The following is a 21887-nucleotide window of genomic DNA, read 5'->3' as shown; positions in this document are numbered from 1 at the left end:
TGCTACGAACGCGCTTGTGCAGCCTTACACTTTGATTTAATGAAAGAGGGGAGTGGAGAAAACAATCTAAAGCAATATGTATAAAACTGATGCATATTTCCTTAAATTAACACGGTAATATTATCATAAAGCTCATGCGAGTTTCTCCAAAAACTGCAGATGTCAAAAACCCGGACTTTACTGAGTTCACACTACGCCTCTCAGTGCAAGAACCAATCCTGCCGTGACACTCCCTGTCCGCCCGGCCAATAGTCTCATGCGTCCCAACCGCCGCCTTCTCACTCAAAGGCGTTCTCAGGGCTATGACCACAGAGTTAGGCTGTGCTGGCTAGCTGGGTGGTTTTGTGACCCTGAGCTTCAAGGTAGATTGACCGGAAAGTTACACTAGTGAAACATATTTGGGAGGTCAGTTAATTTTCAAGTATTCCATAATGTCCATCCAGATGTATTCGCTGGATTAGACTTTGACAGACGTATGTTTGTCGTCTTAGACGGTTTGAACAATCAGCGTTACGGTTTATTGAGGCAACAATGTTAGTATTTATGAACATGACATTAGTAATAGCTAGTTGACCTAGCTAGCTAGCTTAACAGCTAGCTAGCTGGTTAGCTAGTGTATTTCTAATTGATAGCATATTCAGTTAGCTAGCTATCTAAAATGGTAGCTAATGCTGATATAGTTAACGGTAGCCATGTAGTATCAGCATCAGCATACCTAGCGATCTAACTAGAGTAGCAAGTTAGCTAGCGTTAGCTACTTAACTAGAGAAAACTTGCTAGGCGACACATAGGTAACCGGTACTGTTGCGATAACTAATGTTAGCAACATGTTAAACTGGCTAATATAGCTAGCTAGCTATCTTAGCCAGGTACATTTCGTTTTAGATCTTAATAATGATTAACACCTAGTTAGTTAGCTAATGGTTTGGTCCTATAACATTAATGTACTACTTGAAACTAAATGGAGCGGTAAACTTAAAACTGATACCTCATCACCTGCTAGTCAGATTTGCTCAGTTGACGCGCTGAAGGCGCGAACTTGAGTCATAGTGTGTTAGTATGATATTTGTAACCTAATGAATGTTTCACGTTTTAGTGAAGACATTTAAAGATGCCATTTTCGAGTCGATAAACAAGATTTGAATCAGTAAGCTTAAGAGTGTGACCATGATGTGTCTCAAATGAACTGTGAGGTGAAGAGGTTGCATGTTCTTTACTTCATGGACACGGGAGTAACAGATGATGTCTGGAGATTTGCCGCTGAACATCAACATTAAGGAGCCGCGATGGGACCAGAGTACATTTATGGGCAGAGCCCAGCATTTCTTTATGGTGACCGACCCAAGAAACGTGCTTCTGTCAAGTGAGGTTCTGGAGGATGCCAGAGTCACTATAGAGAATTACAGGTCTGTTGGGGTTAATTGAACATTGGTTTGGTGCAAGACTCATTGACACCTGGTCAGTTTATGTAGAAACCTATTTATTATAATAAACTTGTGGCTTTGAAATAAATACAGTAAACTGGTATTATGTAGATAGTGATACAACTGGATGGCTTACCTTGGTACATTTTTAATCGTTGTTTGACATCTTATGTCTAATGCCTAAGTGGTATTTTTGGTGACTTATTGTATGTCATAACAGAGCAGTGTATGATTTTAAGAATCTGTCCACATATTTATACATGGTGACCAGCGCATTCTCCTACACAGGCAGGGTATTGTGCAACCTGGGCTAACAGAAGATCAGCTATGGAGGGCCAAATACATCTACGACTCTGCCTTCCACCCAGACACAGGCGAGAAGATGCTTCTGATTGGCCGCATGTCTGCGCAAGTGCCCATGAACATGACCATCACAGGTTGTATGCTCACATTCTATAGGTAAGGACACGGCATTCAGTTCAAGTATTATGCACAATCACTTTATGTATGTATCATACACTGTGACTATCAGGTAGCCTTCCTTTTTTACCTATAATATGGTGAGTGGGCAGTGGGATAATCTTAATTCATGGTGGGAAAATGGAGATAATCCTCAAAGATCTGCCAGAAATATCACAACTCAGTTTGGTGAGTCATGCAGAAATGAGTCACAATGGAAAAGACCTCTCAATCGAATTTCAGGGTTTGTAAGGATTTCTTTGTGGTTGCTGTTTTTATGTGTTTCTTATGCTGTGACATTATTATTCAGAATTTTTGTATATGTTTGTAAAGCACAAATTGTATCTAAAGCATCTACACATTTTCTGTTATCAATATGCATTCCCACTGTTTTCCCTCCCTGTGTATCCAGGACAACTCCGGCAGTTGTGTTCTGGCAGTGGGTCAACCAGTCTTTCAATGCCATTGTCAACTACACAAACCGCAGTGGAGATGCACCAATCACCATGAAGTAAGGAGGCTGTGATCTCGTTTAGAACACTAGCAGAAGGTCTTTTTAAGAAGGCCTCACAACAAAACACCCCTGCCCATTTGATTGCTATATTACACCACCTAAGTAGTTGTAGAAAATATTTAGTCATTACATCAAACATGCCAATTATTATTTTAAGTAGATGTTTGTACAGATGCCATGTTAAGGTAATTGCATCTTTAATATATTTTGGTGTATTGTAAGATGATTGCCCTGGCGCTATAAGACGATCCTGCCTTGGTTACTTGGTGCATGATGTAGCCAGACATTTATTGTTTGAGAGTATTTACTGCTAAATATGGAAAGTGATTAATTCTGTAGTTTAACTGTGACAGTTATAGGCCCTCTGTGAAGAGGTTTGTGTGTGTGTTTGTGTTGTGTTTGTGTGTTTGTGTGTTTGTGTGTTTGTGTGTTTGTGTGTGTGTGTGTGTGTGTGTGTGTGTGTGTGTGTGTATGCGCACATGCTTTTATAGTCAGCTTGGAGCAGCATACGTAAGTGCTACCACAGGGGCTGTAATTACTGCTCTTGGCCTCAAGTCCCTAACCAAGGTAATCTTTTTATTTTTAATTGCTACATCGCACTGCGCTAGTGTCCTCATTTTGGTGCACATTATTCCCACTGTCGGTTATTTTAGGTAAATGTGAAAGCTGCATTCTGTGGTGTTTAACTCCTTGCATTCAAGTTGTTAAAAACAAAGTGTAAAAAATCAGAGTAACTGTTAGCACCCCTTGAAAGCTATTTTGAGAAACACTAGTCTCTGTTTGAACAAAATGTACAATATAGACATATTGCCTTTGAAGTTCCAAGTTTTAAATATAAGGATGCTTATTAGAGAAGGATCCTCTGTATTTTGGAAATAGATTTTGTTGCAGGAATGGCAGGTTTATTTGTTGTACTATGGACTACTGTTTCATGTTTCAAGTGCTAATTTGACCTTAACACGACTGCCCCTAGCACCTGCCAGCTATCGTGGCCCGCTTCGTTCCATTTGCTGCAGTGGCAGCAGCAAACTGCATCAACATTCCCTTCATGAGACAAAGGTGTGTGAAAATATTTAGTTATCTAATGTTTAACAGGGAAAGATGCAGAAACAGACTATTATGAAGAATAGTCTGATACCATGTATCATTAATTGTACACAATTTGCAATATTTCTACCTAGGTGGGCTTTTTAATAAAATGCTATCATATATAAAACAAATCAATTAAACTGGTCAGTGGAATAAACGCATGACTACAATGGTGGATGTTTATTATTCTTTTAAAATTTTCCCGTTCATGGACAGTCGATGCAATATGGAGAATACCTCTTCACTCTTTGTTTTGCTTCACCCAGAGAACTCAAATATGGAATTCCCATCACTGATGAGGAGGGTAATCGCCTGGGGGAGTCTGCCAGCGCAGCTCAGCAGGCCATTGTTCAGGTGGTGGTGTCTCGAATCGGCATGGCTGTGCCAGCCATGGGTAAGGGCACAAAATAATTTAACATTTTTAAAAGGTGACTGTCTTAATCTGACACATTAGTTCCAGTTAAACATTGACTTCATGAGCACTGGAACATTGGAGTCCAGTGTGTTAGTGTTGGATCGGTGCTTAGTGAAGTGGTATGTCACCAGGTGCAGGGCTATGCACCCTTTAAGTCAGGAATGCATACTCAAATGGAGAGTTAGTCCTCCTGGTTCTTATGGACTGTACCTGATTTTTTTTTTTTTAGAGCATGACTGCCCTTTTCTGACTGTGAGCCATAGAAGTTTCTGACTCCGTTGCTTACACATACTGAAAACTGATGTTGATTTTAGACGTTTTAGGGTTGTTCTATTGTGCCATTGGGTGTTTGTCCTTATCTTCAGCATATAGTTCATAGTTTATCAGAGCAAGTTAACATTCCTCATTCCAGGCATGAGAAAATCCACCATCCCAATTTTGAGATTCTGAAGTTCTGAATTGTAGCTTTAAATGTCCAGCAATTAAGTATATTTAAATGCTTAATTTAAATGCCTGGAACATACTTTATTGTATTTTTTTTACAGCTATTCCCCCTGTTATAATGAATGCCTTAGAGAAGAAGGCCTTCATGAAGGTAAAGTTGTAAGCCTTGAAAGTCTTGCTAGCATTATTTAGGATATCTTTATTGAAGCTGAAAAGTTGGAGCTCTCTCCTCCTCTCCCCTCAGCGTTTCCCAGTGCTCAATGCTCCAGTGCAGGTTGGCCTCGTTGGGTTATGGTGAGTTTTGCTCCCAGCCAGTGCTGTACCATATGCAGAACAACTGCCTTGATCACAGCTAATAAAAGGTTTTGGGTGTGCCACTCTCCTAGTCTGGTGTTTGCTACTCCGCTGTGCTGTGCTCTTTTCCCACAGAAGAGGTGAGTGCTAGTTACAGTGCTGTATTCTGCTCCATTGTAAAAATGGTTGCCTTGTGTTGGGTTGTTGGATCATTTTTGCTGCTGTGATGATGGTTGTTTCCATTGCTTTTATGTGGGTGCGTGTGTATGTGCATGCATGCGTTCATGTAGTTCCATGAAGGTGAGCAGTCTGGAGCCTGAGCTACAGGAGCGCATACGACAGAGCAATCCTAAGACCACCACTGTTTACTTCAACAAGGGCCTGTAAATGCCTCTCCAAGCCAAGGCTGATGCATCCTGCTCAAAGGGATGTTAGTGGGCACAGTATGAAGAATAAATATATTTATATTTTTGATTTTTGTTTCCTGTTTAAAGTAACTGCATATGTATTTGCTTTGCTATATTTTCTCACATCTGCCTTCCCTCATGTTGATATGCAATCCTGAGTAAATTTCTGTACAACAGAGTATCACTGAGCTGCCTAGTATGATCTGGTACAGTGGGGTTATGGTTATGGGTTATGAGGAAAAGGGTTTGTTGATGTTATTGCAGCTCTGATGGAAATGACCACATATGTTTATTAAGTAATCTATTGTGCTTTCCTATGCACTGTCCCAAATTGTTAATGAATTTATTTATCATTATTTATTTTTCTTTATGGTAGAAAATTTGAGCAATGTATTTTGTTCTTTTTTTTGCTTGAAACAGCTAAACATCTGTCCATTGTTTCTGCTAGATCAAGAACAGAATGCTAGAATACTCTTCCAAACACACAACTGTTCAGGAAGTCAACTTTGAATCATAACATTTACCACTTTAACACTGTAAATGATTGATTGCATCGAATACATCCCCATAGGTGCCAGTAAACTGCACTTGACACCTAGGGTTCTTGCATTTTGACACTCCAGTGGGTATAGCAGGTAGACACTTGTCTGCACATGCAAACATGCACACTTTTAGGTAACTCATGGGTCCATAATATGCTGATTTCTAATGTTTGAAATCAGCATCTATATGTAAGCCTTATGTGGATTTCAACCATTTAAGTTTCTCAGTGGAGAAAATGTATAGCCATTGAAAAATATGCTGTTGGTGTAACAACAATGATATTGTATGTTGTTGATGTAGCAATATCTATGCTGATACATTTTCCCTTTAGTAACCTTTGTGTTTTCAATAAGCATTTCTTTTTATAGTCAGTTGCATAAAAAGGGCATATTCTGTTAGTTATATCATAGACAGTGCAATAAGAAGTAACCATTGTTGGTGAATGACTGTATGGAGTACAGTGGCATTTTATGTCACTTAAACACTTATTTACTGCAGTTAAGTAGTATTCATGTTTCCATTTAAGATATAATTGCGTATTGTACATTTATATGATGTATAAAACACAAATAGCTGCTTATCTTACATATAAATGTATATCTGTTTATCTATATTAGACTTACCCCATGTGCTCACTCATCCATTAGTGCTGACATAAGCCATAATGGATGCAACTGAAAATTATTTTTTGTGGAATAATATTGTACTAAATATGGGCTTAGTAGTAAGTCTGTCATGTAAATTTTTAATGCATCTAAAAATCTCATTATAGTTTGAGCATTTATGATCAATTCATGAAGTATTGTGAAGTAACTGTGTTTTTGTGAGCTGTTTCTGTGTATGAATTCAATCTACCTTGCAGTGTTTCTTTTTGCCTTACCACTTGAAACACTAGGTCTATGACTTTTGAAAGAGGGTTTTAAGAAACATGTGCTCTTTATGACCACACAGTGGCAGTAGTAGTTCTTGTATCAATTGTGCTGTATATTATGCAAACATGACCTTTTATGAATTTTCAGGTACTGTCATGTGATATTCATACATTAAGATACATGTTAAATGCACAATAGGTGTGCAACTACTTCTAATCATAAATGTTATTTTAAATGGGAAAAGCAAAGATCAATTTAATAGATTAACTGCATATCATGACATTGTTAAGAAATGTACGTGAGTGCAGTGTTACAGTTTTGACTGAAGTGTTTTAGATGAACAAATACACTTACCTTCAGCACCTTCTATGTGGACAAATTCACAATCTTGTATGTTACTGAACCATCGCGAATAAAGCTTTGGCACAAATTATCAATACCATAACATAATGTGAGAGATCCAACAGTCTAACAAATGAATACTGACCCTTTTAGCCCATGTATTCTTTTTTCTTTTACAAAGAAGAGTGGTGTAATTTGAAAAACTCAAAATGCATTTTGTATTCCTGCACATTAAAATGTCAATATACTGATACTGGGATAAATGGTTACAATATGGGAAACAACATTTTCTTTCCAAATAAGTTTTTCTGATGAGTTCATGATAGCAATCATTTAAGGCACCTTTTCTTATATTCAGTTCTAAAGATCTTGTTTAACCAGTGAGCTTTCCTTAATAGCTTCAACATTTTTTCTCAATTTTCAAAGCATAAATGTCCCATAAAGGTAGCAGATACATTTACCACTTTACCCAATCTGCTATAGACTTTGGATATAAATATGAAAAAAATGGGAAAATAAGGCATAAATTTTCAAATGCATGATAGCAGAAGTTAGTTTAAAACTAATTTATTTGTAACTATATTTGTATGATTGTTTCTTGCTGTGGACTATGATGGTAATTTTAAGCGTTTCTTTAAACATAGCCAGCACAATAATGAGCTTTGGTTAAGCAATGGGGGATGCTTAACCAAATAATATAAATTAAATATTGAATAATTATGTTAAATAGCAAAACTTGGGGAAAGACACTGCTTTTGTGACACTAGGTGCTATGTTCTGATCAAGAATGTATATGAGCACTTGCCAAAGAGCACAGAATGTCTAGAAAAGAGCACAATAAGTGAACTCACTCCTCAATCAGTTCTTAAGATATTGTATAGTACATTGCTGCACCATGTCTCTTCTCATGTATTTTGTCCTCAATTTTATGGTCGTGTATTTATTTATGGCATAATAAAAGTATGAAACTAACATGGGCAGGCTTATTTTAATGGTTTACTTTAGGATACTATTCAATTCTGCATGCCTTTTGATAGTATTGTCAAGCTATTTTTTGTTGGTGAAATCAAGCATAAACTATTTCAGAGTATTTACAATATATACTATATTTAAATTACAAAAACATTACGTTTCTGGAAAGGTATGAAGAATGATCTTGTCTATTACCAAAACTAATAAAGTGCTAGAGACATAAATGCACTGTGCATTGACTTGATACAGCCAATACAGCTATCATCACTGTACCAGGAAAGCTACTTTATACTTTATATAAATTTGGTCTCCATTTAGTTAACAGACTTGACAGCTTCCAATTGGTAGTATACTGCAAATACCCATTGTCCTTTGTACAGTCACACCTCACACTTAATTCTTTGAAGTAAAATTACATGTAGTATGCAACATATGAATATATAAATGTATACATGAAATCAACTGACTAGAAAGAATTTGATAAAATTCTTTATAGTGAAAAACTTGTTTCTTCCAGTGATCAAAATCTGAACTTGGGTTAAAGAGCTGTCCTCTGAAATAGCACAGACCTCATTAAGACAAGTTAAAAGTCTTTCAAACACAAAACATGAAATATAAAGAACTCAGAATATCAGATTTCAGTAACTTGCTTTTTATGGTACATGGTAAACCCCATCTGCTTCTGGACCTTGGGCCGTCCACTAACCAAAACCTGTTGAGCAGGAAAGCGTGTGTAAAAGCATCAAATCTGCTCTCTCACTGGGGAGTTTTGAGTTAGATTGTCATTAAAAACACACACAAGCCAAACCACCAGCCCAGGAGCAGACAGTCAATAATTCCTGACAGAATGAAGAACAGCACAGTATAATGCAACAATTTCTGAAGTGCAAAAATACCACTGCAGTAAACAGTGATGTTATACTTGAATACCCAACATTAAGATTATTCCTCAGCATCAAGATTTCAGGACAACTTGAGCATTCTTTTATATTCACAGCATTAGTAAACTAAATGAGGTGCAATGTGAAGGCATACAAAAATCTATTTATCCACCACAATTTTTTTAGCTGCTTCCAAAACAGAGACAGGGTTGACTTTGTCTCCAAATTCCTTCTCCCGATGCTCAAGAATAATTCCCTAAAAAAAAACAAAAAAAAACAGCAAAATATTAAACTTTTACATCTACAGAATAAACCCTTTAGTCTTGCATTGATTAGTCTTGACTTAAAAGCAAAAACAAAAATATTAGAGGGAATAGTTTGGGTAAATCTAATATACACAATTTTCTGCTTAACCCAGATGTAGCCAATCAGCTGAGATATGCATGTTACTTTTTAGTTACATTCGCCTCACAGAATGCATAAGACTTCAGAAATCTCAGCAGGAATCATTTCCATAAACACATGGCCAAACTTTCACATGCTCAAATCATGCACAGTTTTTAAAATAATGTCACAAACATATACTGACGTGGCTTAAGACTGTGTTTCTCAACCCATTTCCACAGTTTTGCTCTGTCCAAATTCTCAACACATTAGGTTACAGCAAAAATATGTAACTGTCTGGTGGGCCCAAGACATTTTCATCCCATTTCTGAAAGTCATAACCTTACAGAGGCAATAATCTCATGCAAATGGAAATCACTTTCACTTAGCAAATTATTTATTACCATGCAATTTTATACATGTGTAAAGATTTGGGCATGTAATCCTCTTCAAGGAAATAATTCCCAATTACATTTTCATTACTTGTTCGCACCATTTCTTATTCCATTGCCTGGAATAAGAAACCAAATAGTCACAACTGTCATTTCACTGAACCATTCCTTTAAGACTGTTGTAGGAATTGCTTTTGCAGTGAGAGACTGACTTATGAAAATTTGAACCTTCCTGGTTAACAGGCAAGGTGATTAATTTAACCCTTTTGTTGTATTGCTATATTACATTTTAATACATTTTTAATATTTAAATATGCTCCATCCAAGTCACCTGTTTGCCAGATCCAATGACAAATACTCCACCGAGGATGAAGCCCTCTCCATTCACGTTTCCCTGGAAACCTGACTTCCAGGCTCTCATGAAGTTCTGCCAAACTCCCAGACGAATAAAGCCAAGGAAACCCATTTTCCTCTGGCGTGGCCCATAGAATGCCAGCTGCAAATAAAAAGGTTTTCATATACATGCATTATCCTTTTAATACCTGAAAAGCATCTCTCTACAAAATGTAAGATAAAAGTGTGCATGTTTTAATCTTCGCTTACTTATCTGCAGAAAGGTTTTTTGAACATGACTTACATATGCACTTCTCTTATCCACCCTCACCTTCTCATCCAGGAAGACATCCCCAGAAAAGTGGGGTCTGAAATCCTCAATCTCTGTACCAATGTTCTCTTTGGCAACAGCATACAGTGGGACCCCGAGCTCATCCAGCTGGGGCTTGAGAGAGGACAGCTCAGAAGCCTCCTGCATAGATACAACAGCACCAGTCCTACCAGCAATCAGACAGATGCCCTTTTACTTAACTGAAGTGTAGGAAAACACATCAGGAGTACCTCTCTGCACCAAAATCATCCAGGCCGCCGTACAGCCATGATCACTGCTCCAGACTTCTCCCACAGAGTTCTAGCTTTAAATGTCTTCTCATCTAAATGCACACCAGTGAAAATAATTAACCTAAAGCCTCTTTTATCATAAGCAGGATTCTTCATTACTAAACTTGTCATCAGAAGGCTTTTTCAATAATAAACCTATATGGCAGACGAAACTAAACACATACTTACCTCCTTTAGTGGTTCTGAGGTCAGCATCCTGCAACTGCTCCAGAGTCGCATGCTCAGGCTTGGTCAGCAAGAAATCAGTATTGCCAAGAATTATGCCTAAAATGGCTGCAATCGCAGCCCCAAACCCCATGGACCACATGCCCATGGCTTGCGTTTCCCCCTCCACGATGGCTGATGAAACTGCAGTGAGAGGACAAACTGTGTGTAATATAAATACATAAAATATATAGAAATATTTTCTACATAGAAAGCATTTCAACAGATCTGGGATGGAGAAGAAGAAAAAAAGGTGTTGTCGAGGATGTTTTTCAGGTTAGCACTTGATTAGCAGCCAAGAATCAGATTTCTGACTTAACTGACAGTTGTGCTTCATACATGAAAAGCTTGACTGCAGCCTCATTTTGTACCTCACATAGCTGCTAAGATAGACAACAATGCTACACAAATGTGTGCAGCAAGGACTCAAGAGGTCACTAAAGTGATACCTTTCAATTCATGCACGGTGGGCTGGCCAAGGCGGCTTTTCCCAGAATGGGGCTGGCTCGTTGAAAGTGGACTAACACTGTCAGTGCCAACATGCACAGGGAACCCTGCTGACTTATGGCATGGTTTGCAACTTAACTTAGGAGTCTTATTCTTTGGGGCCAATTTATTTGTAAAAACCTGAGGTTTATTATCTGAGATTAGGCCCAACTGTAGACAAGGCTGCAGTGCAGTGGACCTTAAATTATGGACTCTTCTCCAAATGGCATTAGTCACAAGAGGAATTAATTACCCTCTGCCCACCATAGCTAAACAGGGTTGTAGTTGCACAAAGGCCTCCTTTCTTCTGTTAAAGGTATAAGAAGGAAAACCTCTTGAAAAGGGAAGGGAAAATGATTTATCGTAAAATTATTCCATTTGGAAAATAGTCTTAAACACAAGCTACATATATTCCAACTGAGTAAAGTACACAGAAAACATTAGTGCGGAAATGCATGGAGTTTGGAGTTCAACTGTTCAAATGTCCTTAGATTACAGTGCAGCCTTGAGCTTTGTATCCAGCTTGTTTAAACTGCTTTATCTCACCTTAGCCCTTTAGTAACTTGGCTAAATTTAGCTTGTTTCGAGTGTAATACAGCAGTAAGACAGTAGTGTCATACGATACATTGGTTGCTAAAGCATAACTTCGAACGTGTAAAATCAGGTCAGTAAATCAGGTAAATAAATAAATGATAAAAAAGGACCTTTACAATATAACATTACAATTTACTAATAATCCTTTGCAACTATGAAACATGATGGTCTCCTGACGTTTTAGCTAGATTACGACCTTAAGTTTACGTCCATTATGAAATATTAATTTCCCCAACACAAATAAGATACAAGTAGCAGTAAAATCATTTTGAGGAAGCACATTTTACAACACTGGTAGCTAGGTAGAAATCATCTTGACGTGACAAATAGTTAGCAGCTAGGAGAGCTGGACACATATATTGCCTCAGTTTGCGTGTTGGCCTTCGCTATCTGCCAGTCTGTTAGCGTTTGGGCTAAGATGATTAGCTATTCGCTACTGTATGAAGTTAATAGCCGGACCGTTTCATTTTTCCGTGGAACCGAGAGGGTACGGTTAATTAAGAAATTGTCAACATCGGATTATCTAACGCTACATAGCTACCATTACAGTGCAACATACTCACTGTCCCAGTGTAAAACGAGCCTCTGACAAGTTCCAAATAGCACATAAATTATTTATAAATCAGGTCCAACATACAGAGTGCAGAAACATCGAGCAGACGCGAAGGCCCGCCTCTCCCGTGCATTCAAATATTTATATTCCAAATCAGTCGTTTAGTATTAGAATTTTAGTGACAGTTTAATGTTTCGCATAAATCTTTGCCTTTACTGAAAAATTTAACAGCACTTTTATAGTACTGTGAATGCCCATGATAATGTTTATTTTGATAATATGCAGTCGCCATAGCTGCGTAAAACAGCCTGCTGTTGCCTCTAATGCATTATTTTAGACCTAATCCACATTTCTAAATCCACAAATAAAGCTATAATTAAAAATTGCAAGTTACCAGATGTGTTAATATTTTAAGACTGTAATTATGGGAAGCCGAACACTACAAAAACTTCCAAACTGAGCCTCTTAGAGGAACCACGCAAATACTGCGAGACCTCCATGGTAGCGTACGAAACACTTCACAGTAGACCATGCGTGACCATGCGTGACTCACTGGACACAGCAGAACAGACCAAGTTGGCTCTCCCAGCGGGAGCTTCAAGACCTGTGGGACCCAATAAGCAGCACAACGTGAATAAAAATGGGAGAGACTAAAAAGGTCATAATTTCATTACATATAGGCCTACTACGAATCATCTGAATATGCATACACTGATTTTTCTTTGTGCTTCTTTTTAGTTAGGCTAATGTAAACTACAGTGTCGGGTACATTTATTGGCCACACGGTTCAAATTTGTTTCGCAGCGACCTAAACAGTCAAGATGTACAAGACTTGTGATGCATTGACAACATGTCTTTAACCAATTCCTTGTAGTTTCCAGCCCTGACATTCCCAAGGAAGTGAGTTGACACCAGACGAAATGCATCCCAAGCCTTTTTCTCGTCACCTATAAGCAGGTAGTCGAACTTCTCGTCTATGAAGAGTTGACGGATCTGAGGACCCGTCATTCCCTCTTTAATTTTTGCTTTTCTGATCTGAGGGAATTTCTCAGACAGGTATTTAAACACTGATCCATTCTGATCCATGGCTTTTGCCAAGTTCTTCATCAAACCGAGATGATTTGTAAGGGTGGTAGAAGCATTTTGTTCGGTTCTGCCAGTGCTGAATGCTGCACATTCTTCTCTCCAATCTTCAGAGACTTCCTCAGGGGCCAGTCTTTCTTCACATAGTGCAAAGAACGTGCTCTGCTGTCCCATTCACATAGGAAACAGCAGTACTTTGTATATCCCAGCTTCAGGCCCATCAACAGAGTGACTACCTTACAGAACAGATATGCCAGCCATACTTGCTGTATTCAAGACAATCCAGCAGCTGCTTCATGTTGTCATATGTCTCTTTCACATCCACAGCATGTCCGACTGGAATAGATGGAAGACGATTCCCATAATGCAGCAATACTGCCTTGAGACTCATTTTTGAAGAGTCTATAAACAATTGCCATTCTTTGGATCATGTTGGATTCTGTCAGAGCAGAACACAAGCTTATCTACCTTTCTGAAGAAAGGCTCTAACTGCAGATGCTGCTATTGATACAGTGTCACTCGTACATTTTCCTGAAGAAGATTCCATTGCTGAAGTCTTGAGCCTAGTAATTCTGCTTTGCTCTTTGACAGCTCCAGATCACAAATGAGATCGTTCAGTTCTTTCTGCGTTATTCTGTGTGGCACAGATAACGCACCTTGACTGAAGTCAGGATCAGTTTCTTGACGATCATCCGACGTCAAAGGTCCAGGAAACTCCAGAGTCATTTTGTCTCCATCATCATCGTCTGAAAGATCATTAGAAACTTCTGTTGGAGGTTCGGGAACAGGAAGTCTTTTGCCATGTAGAACAGATCGGATAGCAGAAGGTATATTTGGATATGCTATTGTCTACTTCTTCTTCTTTGTAATGCCTCAAGAAACAGGAGGCACCATGCCGAAGTAGCAGTCAGTTATGTGATTGCTGGGCTCCCTCCAAACCATCGGAATGGCAAAAGGCATTGACTTTCTTTTTCCATTCATCCACTGTGACAGATTTGATGCACACGTATGACAACATATGTGTGGGACCCAGGACTTGTCCTGGTCACTGATCTTGCATCCGACATACCGATGATATGCCTTCTTCACTTTTTCATTTGAAGCAATGTCCTTCTTCTGATTTGCAAAAGTCACTTCCCCACAAATGTAACAAAAATTGTCTGCAATATTGATACAGTTACGAGGCATTGATACTTGTTGATTGACAGTATCTGAATCACTTCAGAAGTGTTTATAACGCAGCTGGAATTACATTTAATCTAACACATCTTAATTTACATCTAACATGACATTTAGCACAAGAAGTAACAGAAATAAATCGCTCGTCCTATGGTGTCTTGCTTTATATATCTCCCTATTGCGTAATCTTACATCAGCGATTGCATAATCTTACATCAGACAGTGATACAATAGACCTTCCTGATTATGATCATCATGAACTGATACAATATGATGCAATATTTCTCAGTATGTTGAAATATTAAAAATTGTCATCTTATAGCTGGACCTAATAGAATGTCTCTTAAGGATCACATGCAGCTATCATTAAAACGAGGGCCAATAAAAAATTTTCATGGTTATATCTGCGTTCAGGACGTTGAAATCATTAAGAATTGCACATTATTAACTCAGAAGCATTTTTGTTGTCCAGTGTAATTAAAGTATCAGGCGACGATCGCCTTGCGTCGCATTGTATTTCACAGATTTGTGAGTACGGGGGAGTCCTTTAAAACCATAGCAGTAATCTACCATTTCAGAGTCTCTATGTTGCTATGTCAACACCATAAGCAACGGTTAGCAGGTTTTTGTCGCTATACAATAAAATAAAATTAGGTCACGTTTGCGCCTTCCCGAAAAATTGCATTTGGTGTGAAACGGTCATAACACCCTGTGAATGTATAATGTGAATGGTGAGTTACATACTTACCAGCTTGGCCTAGGACAAGAGAGCCACTAGCAAGTGTGTTTACCTTTAGGAGATTGGGTGGTACCACAGCCGTCCTATATACAGGGGAACCTGTAAAAGACAAAAGACTGCACATGCCTGAACTGACAATGTAAATGTATATACTTACCGATAATATTGCATAAATACTCGTGGGTGACTGTTTAGTGTTTGTGTATACACACAGAAGACATGTACAAAATAATAATTTAAGTGGTCTGTTTTTAACTTTTATTGCTGTAATGGAACATTCTAGGCTCAGAAGGGTAGGGTTACATGTATAAAACCACCCAGTGGCTTTTGTTGTTGTGGCTCTCTGCTAGGAGAGAATGGATGAATCTATGCAGTCTTGCAACTAAGAGACTGTGGGCTACTGAGGGTTACTTAAGAGTAGATTGTTGCTCAATTGATTAACCAATGAACTTGTGAAATACTTTCATTTATTTTCACTTGTATATCTCATGTTTACCTTAGTTAAAAATATTTTTGTTGCACTACACAATCCTGGAGAGCTTTTCAATCTGCTGTGAGAGCATTTCTTACCACTGGATGCCAGCACTCCATACTACCAATACACCACAAACAGACACATGCTTATTTAAATAGCCTTTATTAATTGTGTTTAACTTTGAATGTTTAACTGTCAACCAAAGGAGGAGAAAACCTGCAGTCAACAAAACTTAATGTTGAACAAAAACTGTTGTAATTCAAAATGTTAATATTTGTTTTAGCATATAGCTAGCTGTACATCTTAGATGTTTTATGTCTTTTCAGGATTGATGATGGTCAACTTTTTTTTAAACTAAATAAAATAAAATTAAGAAACGAAAAATGCTTACAAGTGAAAAGCAGCCATGTCTTCACTGAAGGAGTAACAGTAGCCTTTGCTTGGTGAGCTTTTATGGTTGCATTTCCAACGCAAAAATCAGAAGGGATGTCACAACACTTCCTTTCTAGCTCTATATAAGGTCTACTCTTAGTAGAATGAGAGATAGTTGGATGGAGTGTTTGAAAAATACTCAGATTGTGATTGATTAGAGGAGTGCTTTTTGAACTTCAACATATTTGTATATATTTAGCTTCTTTTTCTTTTTGTCATTTTTTTTCTTTCCTTGAGTAAATATGCATTTTTTTTTCACTTGGAGCATTGGGATTGAATAAACACCTCCATTTCCACCCTAACCTGAGGCAGACTCATGTGTCTTTTCCTCTGGACCATTACAAGTAGCATCAGAAGTGTTACTATTACTTGTAGTAATTTGGACCTCACAAGGAGTATCAGGAACTGTTTCTGATGGGATTCTGCCAATTGAAGGAGGTGTGAAATGATACTGAGTCTCAAGGTATGGACGACAGCTCAGGCAAAGTTTCCACTCCCAATGAAGCAGTGCAGGTAACAAGAAAATCCAAGCTAACAGGGACATTGCTGAAAGAACTGATTGAGATCCTCCAGAAGGGTTCATAGAGAGCCAAGCTGCCAGTGACGAGTGAGTGGAGTGAGAAGCCATCAGACAGGCTGTGATGGCAGCGCTTACAGCACCAGTTCTGATAATTGTAGCAGCAAGTGGACCAGCAAGGACAGCCTGAGGAGGACGCCAGTGAGGGAGACAGGGGAGGAAGAGGAGCAAAGAGTACTGACAGGGTTCAGAGAGTCTCTACTGCAGCCTTTGACTCCAGAAGATGACAGTGAACATTCTTGGCAACCTTTGAGCAGATTGCGAAGATCTGCCACTGGCAGAAGGACCGGGCAGTGCGGTTTGTTCCGCTGCTTACCAGAAAAGCCTGAAGTGTATGTGGCCATGGACATTGAGCATGCTGAGGATTATGAGAAGGTCAAGGATGCTATTTTTGCCAAGTATGAAATAACACAGGAGATATACAGCCAGAGGTTTTGTGCAGTGGAGGCCAGGGGAAACACCAGGAAAACTGCATGTGTACCTGAAGGAGTTATTCTCTCTCTAGATGGCTCAGATGGGAGCAGAAATCAGCAGAGATATCAGAGTTAATGATCTTGGAGCAATTGGGTGGTGAACATAGAGAAGTGTGGATCATGGACCTAAACCCCAAAACTAAAGAGGATGCTGCACAGCTGTCTGAAATCTTCATCTCTGTAAGGAGGAGTCAAGGACCTTCAGCTGTGTTCAGCATTCCAGCTGTAAATATATAAGGGAGGATGGCGGCCTTGGTCATGCCAATAGTAGGACATACTTTCATAATAGATGTTTCCCACCCACAATACCTCCTGGAACACCTCAAGGCAATAGGCTGGTAAAAGAGCCAGTAAAGAAGTTAGATACTTCTTTACTGATTTATAGCTTGATTTGATTGACAAGATCAAAAGGTCAAACAGAACAAAAATGTAATTATTGACTCCTGTACGAACCCCTCTCATTCGTTAGGCTATTCTCTTCTGACAAAATGAGTAAGACGAAAAGTAAAAGTAAGTTAGTTGAAGCTTACCATAACAAACTTTGGTTTTTTTTACAAACTCAGTGTCATACATTATAGCTAATTATGTTAGCTAGGCCCACCTAGGCTGTATTATATTGGAAACCCGATAAACTGTGAAAATTGTGCAGAATGTAAATGTATCCTACAGAAATTTCATATTTTTCTTTTCAACTATAGGCTATAGGCTATAGGCATTTAGCGCAATTTACAAACTTTTTCACAAAGGAATCCACTGAAGCCATTGCTGCTGCTGCCTCTGTTCTCTCACACATCATTTATAACACATTACTCCAGCCTCTGTCTCTGTACTGCCATCACACTGACCCAGCTGGAATGTCCTGTATAAGCCTATTTGGAGGGGAAAAAAGGGAGGCAAGGATTCAACAAGAAAATGAAAGATAAAACGCAATTAGAAATGTTACAAGCATTTCTAAGCATCTATCAGATCAGGGATGTTTATGAATCTTTTCTTTATAATCAGACATAATCAACTGAAGCAAGTGTAGGCACAGTGATGTTTATTTCCTAGGATAGACTTAGCTATAGGAAAAACTAAGTTAAAAGCAAAGGTAGGCTGAGCCAGTGCATCAGCATTCAAACAATTAGCCAGACATGTCAGTAGATTTGTGAATGGGGGTCTAAGTCCTCAAGGAGAATAGCAAAACTGGACAAGAACAAGCCATCCATTAACACCTGCCCTAAACAACGAATTGTTTAATGCAGAAGTCGTTCGTTTCCTTTTTCAGTAATGTTACATTTTAGCATTTGTTCATCAGTCATCATGGTTTCTAGGTTAATGGCATTTTCACTACCATGTGATTTTGTTTCTGACAATTATAAGATATCCAAATAATGTATTTTCTTTACGTTTATGCTGAAGTTACACAGTTTTTCAGCCACCATTATAGCCAAACATTAGTCAATATATGCAAACTGATATTCAATACCCACACCAGTTGGAACCCGTTACCACCACATTTTAAGATAAGACTTTTGACCTTATCCTAAATAAGAGCTTGGTGGAGCAATAATATGAGATAAGCACTGCGGTCTCCTGAAGTCTAACAGAGGCCTCTGCGTGGTACTCAAATCATTCTGAAAGGACACAGAATCTCTATACTCCCTTATTTTTTTAATGTTATAAATATAACTAATTCAATGTTAAACCTCTTTTCCCTCTAAACATTTATGATCTCAGTAATCAAAATGCAATAGCAAGGTGTACTGCTAGGTAATAAAAATGTGTAATAATAAATGCTGAATATGTAATAACTATGTAATAATGGGGTATAATAACTACATAGTTACTTGGTGTAATAACATTGTATTACAACATATACTGACTATGTAATAGCAAGGTGTAATTAAAATGTAATAATGAAGCAAAGTAATAACAAAGAAGTTCTCTGTAAATATGACCAAAACCAGTTAAGGACTGTTCCTGAGAGTCCAACCCTGTTCTGAAGCGTGTTCTAACAGTAGTAGCTATCAAATACTTATCAAATAACAACAAATACTACTGATCCATCCAACAGTGTGCATGTGCACACTGAGGTGAGGCTCCAAATAAATAAATAATTCTAGCAGCACTTCATGTACAACCAAGGTTATGCTGTATAATGTTTGCTGTTTCCAGTACTACACAAGAGGCAAGCTGACTGTCATAGAAACAGAAGCATTTTATGCAGACCCTGATATGCCATTTAATTTTTCACTACAATGATGATGCCTCTTTATGCTAAGGTGGATTAATTTTCACACTAAAATTTATGCCTGCATTGAGTCACCTCAGAGTTGTCCTAACTCAGCAGTGTAAAGGTGATAATGACTTGTTAGCCAAAAAAAGTCTGTATCTATTTAGTCTGAACTAAAAATGTAATTCCATTGGTTCATTGTTTGGAGTCAGTGGATTGTGGTCCATTGCTGTCTTTAAAGACTGCAGCTTGATTCTTAGGTAGACAAGCTGACATGGGCTATATCCAAGTCACAAGTTGTTTTTCCAGTCTTGGCTATTGTACTAAGATCTGTAGATTCTTTGTATTTGCATTCCTTGAGATTCTTTTTTCTTTTCTACAACATCAGTACACTGAAGCACTGCATGCAGTTATGAGATACTGATTGTGAAAAGGGACACTGAAATATAAGAGGAGGTGGATCCATTTGGGGCATAAATGTTATTTTTAGGAGAGTGGGGAGAGAGAAGTGTGAGGCTGCTGCTGACCACTGCAGAGAGGAATGTGCTGAGAGGGAGGCTGTGCTGATACCCCACCCCACCCTGCAGCTGCTGCTGCATTCCAGCTGGCTACCGAGCAATCACAGGTGCCTTCTGCTTTTTCCAAGTTTGCCATCATTTGCCTAACATGAACTTCTTGACTCACTACTCTGCTAAATTGGGGAGCAGCTAATTGGGCCTGCTTCTCAACTACACCCGTCTGGATCACAGATTTCTGTGCACAAGCCCCAGTTTAGGGGTGTGCTTGGTATATAAGCCAATCAGCAGTGAGGATATGTGGCCCACCTACAAAGGGTCACAGCATCAATCAGGCATTGGATGATACACCACACTCTTTCATGAGCTCAGCAGACTATCAGATAGGCACACAGACAAAGGGAAAAGAAGCCAAAGAACCTGTTGTAATTGCCACTAGACAGTGGAATCAGGAAACCCTAAGAATATCCCATATTAGAATAATCATTTAACCTCAGCTCCAAGGTATGGTTTTTAACTTTGCACTGACATGCCCTAATCTAAAGACTAATTATCTATGAAATAAATTAAATATTCTCAAGTTTGGTTTATTCGTCACATACATAGTCATACACAGTATAACTCGCAGTGAAATGGTGGAGAGTGCTCTGTCCAAACTGAGGAAAAGAAAACAGGGGTGCATAGAGAAATATAGATATTCTCTATATGTGAAATATATATATGCAAGATAAATATATATATTCTGGTGGTGATTATAATATTACCACTAAAACTAGCAGAAAAATGTTAAATATTTCATGTATTAAGAATAATTCCACATGCATAGAATGCACTTTATTTTTAATTTGTATCATTATTATTATCTTCATGCAAACCCCCCCCCCCCCCCCCCCAAAAAAAAACAAAAAAAAAAAAAACATTTTTAGCTTTAGATAAACTTTGGTCAGTGATGAAAATAAAAATAACAAATAACTTCAGTCAGTTAACATATACACACTGTGCCAGACTCTGATAATCAGCCTTGAACTTGTGAAACTAGTAGTTTACGACCTGGCTATTTGTTCATTTAGCTCAGTCAAGATTTTAGTGTATTCAGATTAATGACAATAGCACTGAAGCTATATTAGCTTTTCCCTGTGCATTATATTTATTATATGAATAAATATAATCAATATTTTATCGGGGAACAAAACAGGAAAGTGTAATAAATAATTTAATGAAGGCTTCCTGCCACACCTTGCTATTCGGCCCTGTTCATACAGTTTTTTTCTGAGGTTCTATATATTGTACTCTGAATGTTGACCTGAACTAACCACATCTACTTTTAAACTAGGACATGTTTTTTTGTATGAACCCTGTTTAAGTAGTTAAAGTGAAAATATTCCTAAATTATGCCAACTATATATATATATATATATATATATATATATATATATATATATATATAAAACAATACACTAAGGCTATACATCTTAAAATACTCTATCCATGAGTCAGCATAGGTATACCCCATCTTAAGTGTGATGATTCAGTGACACTTAAGGCCTGTCACCATTCCATCAGTCACTTCATGATGTAGACCAATAAACCAGATGAAATACTGGTAAGGCCAAAGCACTAATACAATAATCCTCCTATTTTGAGCATTTCTGTCTGCTGTATGTTTCTGTAACCTTTTGTTCACAGTATCCACTATCAGATGTGTTATTCAATTGCAGGAACAAATGTTTCATATATATAAGTGATGCCAGATCAAATAGAAATGCCCCACTGGAGGATCAATATAGCACAACAGTGTCACTTTGCACCATTGAGCCAAAGTCCAGAGCACACTGCTTCATATGCTGGGTAGACAAGTTGTAGAAAGAACTCTTTCGTACACTCCATTTTTCAACCAGTTGTTCACCACCAAAATAAATCTTTCAAAGGGCTCATAGAGACAGGCTAGGACTCTGACATATGTCCCTGCTCTGCTC

General features: G+C 38.2%; 2 protein-coding genes across 6 annotated transcripts; one reads left to right on the top strand and one right to left on the bottom strand.

Moving 5' to 3' along the window:
* The first annotated feature begins 298 nt into the window (after positions 1 to 298).
* sfxn3 (sideroflexin 3) lies at positions 299 to 8567 on the top strand. 3 transcript variants are annotated; one of them, XM_027023536.2, is made up of 11 exons: positions 299 to 405; positions 1240 to 1406; positions 1713 to 1883; positions 2296 to 2394; positions 2889 to 2964; positions 3371 to 3456; positions 3753 to 3880; positions 4447 to 4496; positions 4590 to 4639; positions 4732 to 4779; positions 4930 to 8567. In XM_027023536.2, the coding sequence occupies exons 2-11, from the start codon at positions 1240 to 1242 to the stop codon at positions 5024 to 5026; spliced, it is 972 nt and encodes a 323-aa protein (XP_026879337.2). In that variant the 5' UTR covers positions 299 to 405; the 3' UTR covers positions 5027 to 8567. The 3 variants fall into 3 exon arrangements, with proteins under 3 accessions (XP_026879337.2, XP_026879339.2, XP_026879340.2); XM_027023538.2 differs by having other exon boundaries at positions 333 to 405; positions 1231 to 1406; XM_027023539.2 differs by lacking the exon at positions 299 to 405 and adding an exon at positions 416 to 533.
* Positions 8407 to 15316, bottom strand: selenou1a (selenoprotein U 1a). Of its 3 annotated transcripts, none has more exons than XM_027023540.2 (7): positions 15277 to 15316; positions 12777 to 12827; positions 10555 to 10734; positions 10327 to 10418; positions 10097 to 10237; positions 9764 to 9928; positions 8407 to 8912 (listed from the first exon to the last, which is right to left on the bottom strand). In XM_027023540.2, the coding sequence occupies exons 3-7, from the start codon at positions 10697 to 10699 to the stop codon at positions 8817 to 8819; spliced, it is 639 nt and encodes a 212-aa protein (XP_026879341.2). In that variant the 5' UTR covers positions 10700 to 10734; positions 12777 to 12827; positions 15277 to 15316; the 3' UTR covers positions 8407 to 8816. The 3 variants fall into 3 exon arrangements, with proteins under 3 accessions (XP_026879341.2, XP_026879343.2, XP_026879342.2); XM_027023542.2 differs by having other exon boundaries at positions 15234 to 15314; XM_027023541.2 differs by lacking the exons at positions 12777 to 12827; positions 15277 to 15316 and adding an exon at positions 12234 to 12729.
* Between the last annotated feature and the right edge of the window lie 6571 nt (positions 15317 to 21887).

This window comes from Electrophorus electricus, chromosome 11, assembly GCF_013358815.1.
Source record: "Electrophorus electricus isolate fEleEle1 chromosome 11, fEleEle1.pri, whole genome shotgun sequence".
Classification (NCBI taxonomy): Eukaryota; Metazoa; Chordata; class Actinopteri; order Gymnotiformes; family Gymnotidae; genus Electrophorus; species Electrophorus electricus.
The sequence above is the reverse complement of the archived record's forward strand: the minus strand, read 5'-3'. Positions and strand labels throughout refer to the sequence as shown.

Bases quoted from the DNA above. Each gene is read 5' to 3' on its own strand.
- sfxn3 (XM_027023536.2), top strand. From the start codon at position 1,240: ATGATGTCTGGAGATTTGCCGCTGAACATCAACATTAAGGAGCCGCGA. The intron at 1,884-2,295 runs GTAAGGACACGG...CTGTGTATCCAG, and splicing joins TGTATGCTCACATTCTATAG to GACAACTCCGGCAGTTGTGT. The intron at 4,640-4,731 runs GTGAGTTTTGCT...CCACTCTCCTAG, and splicing joins GTTGGCCTCGTTGGGTTATG to TCTGGTGTTTGCTACTCCGC.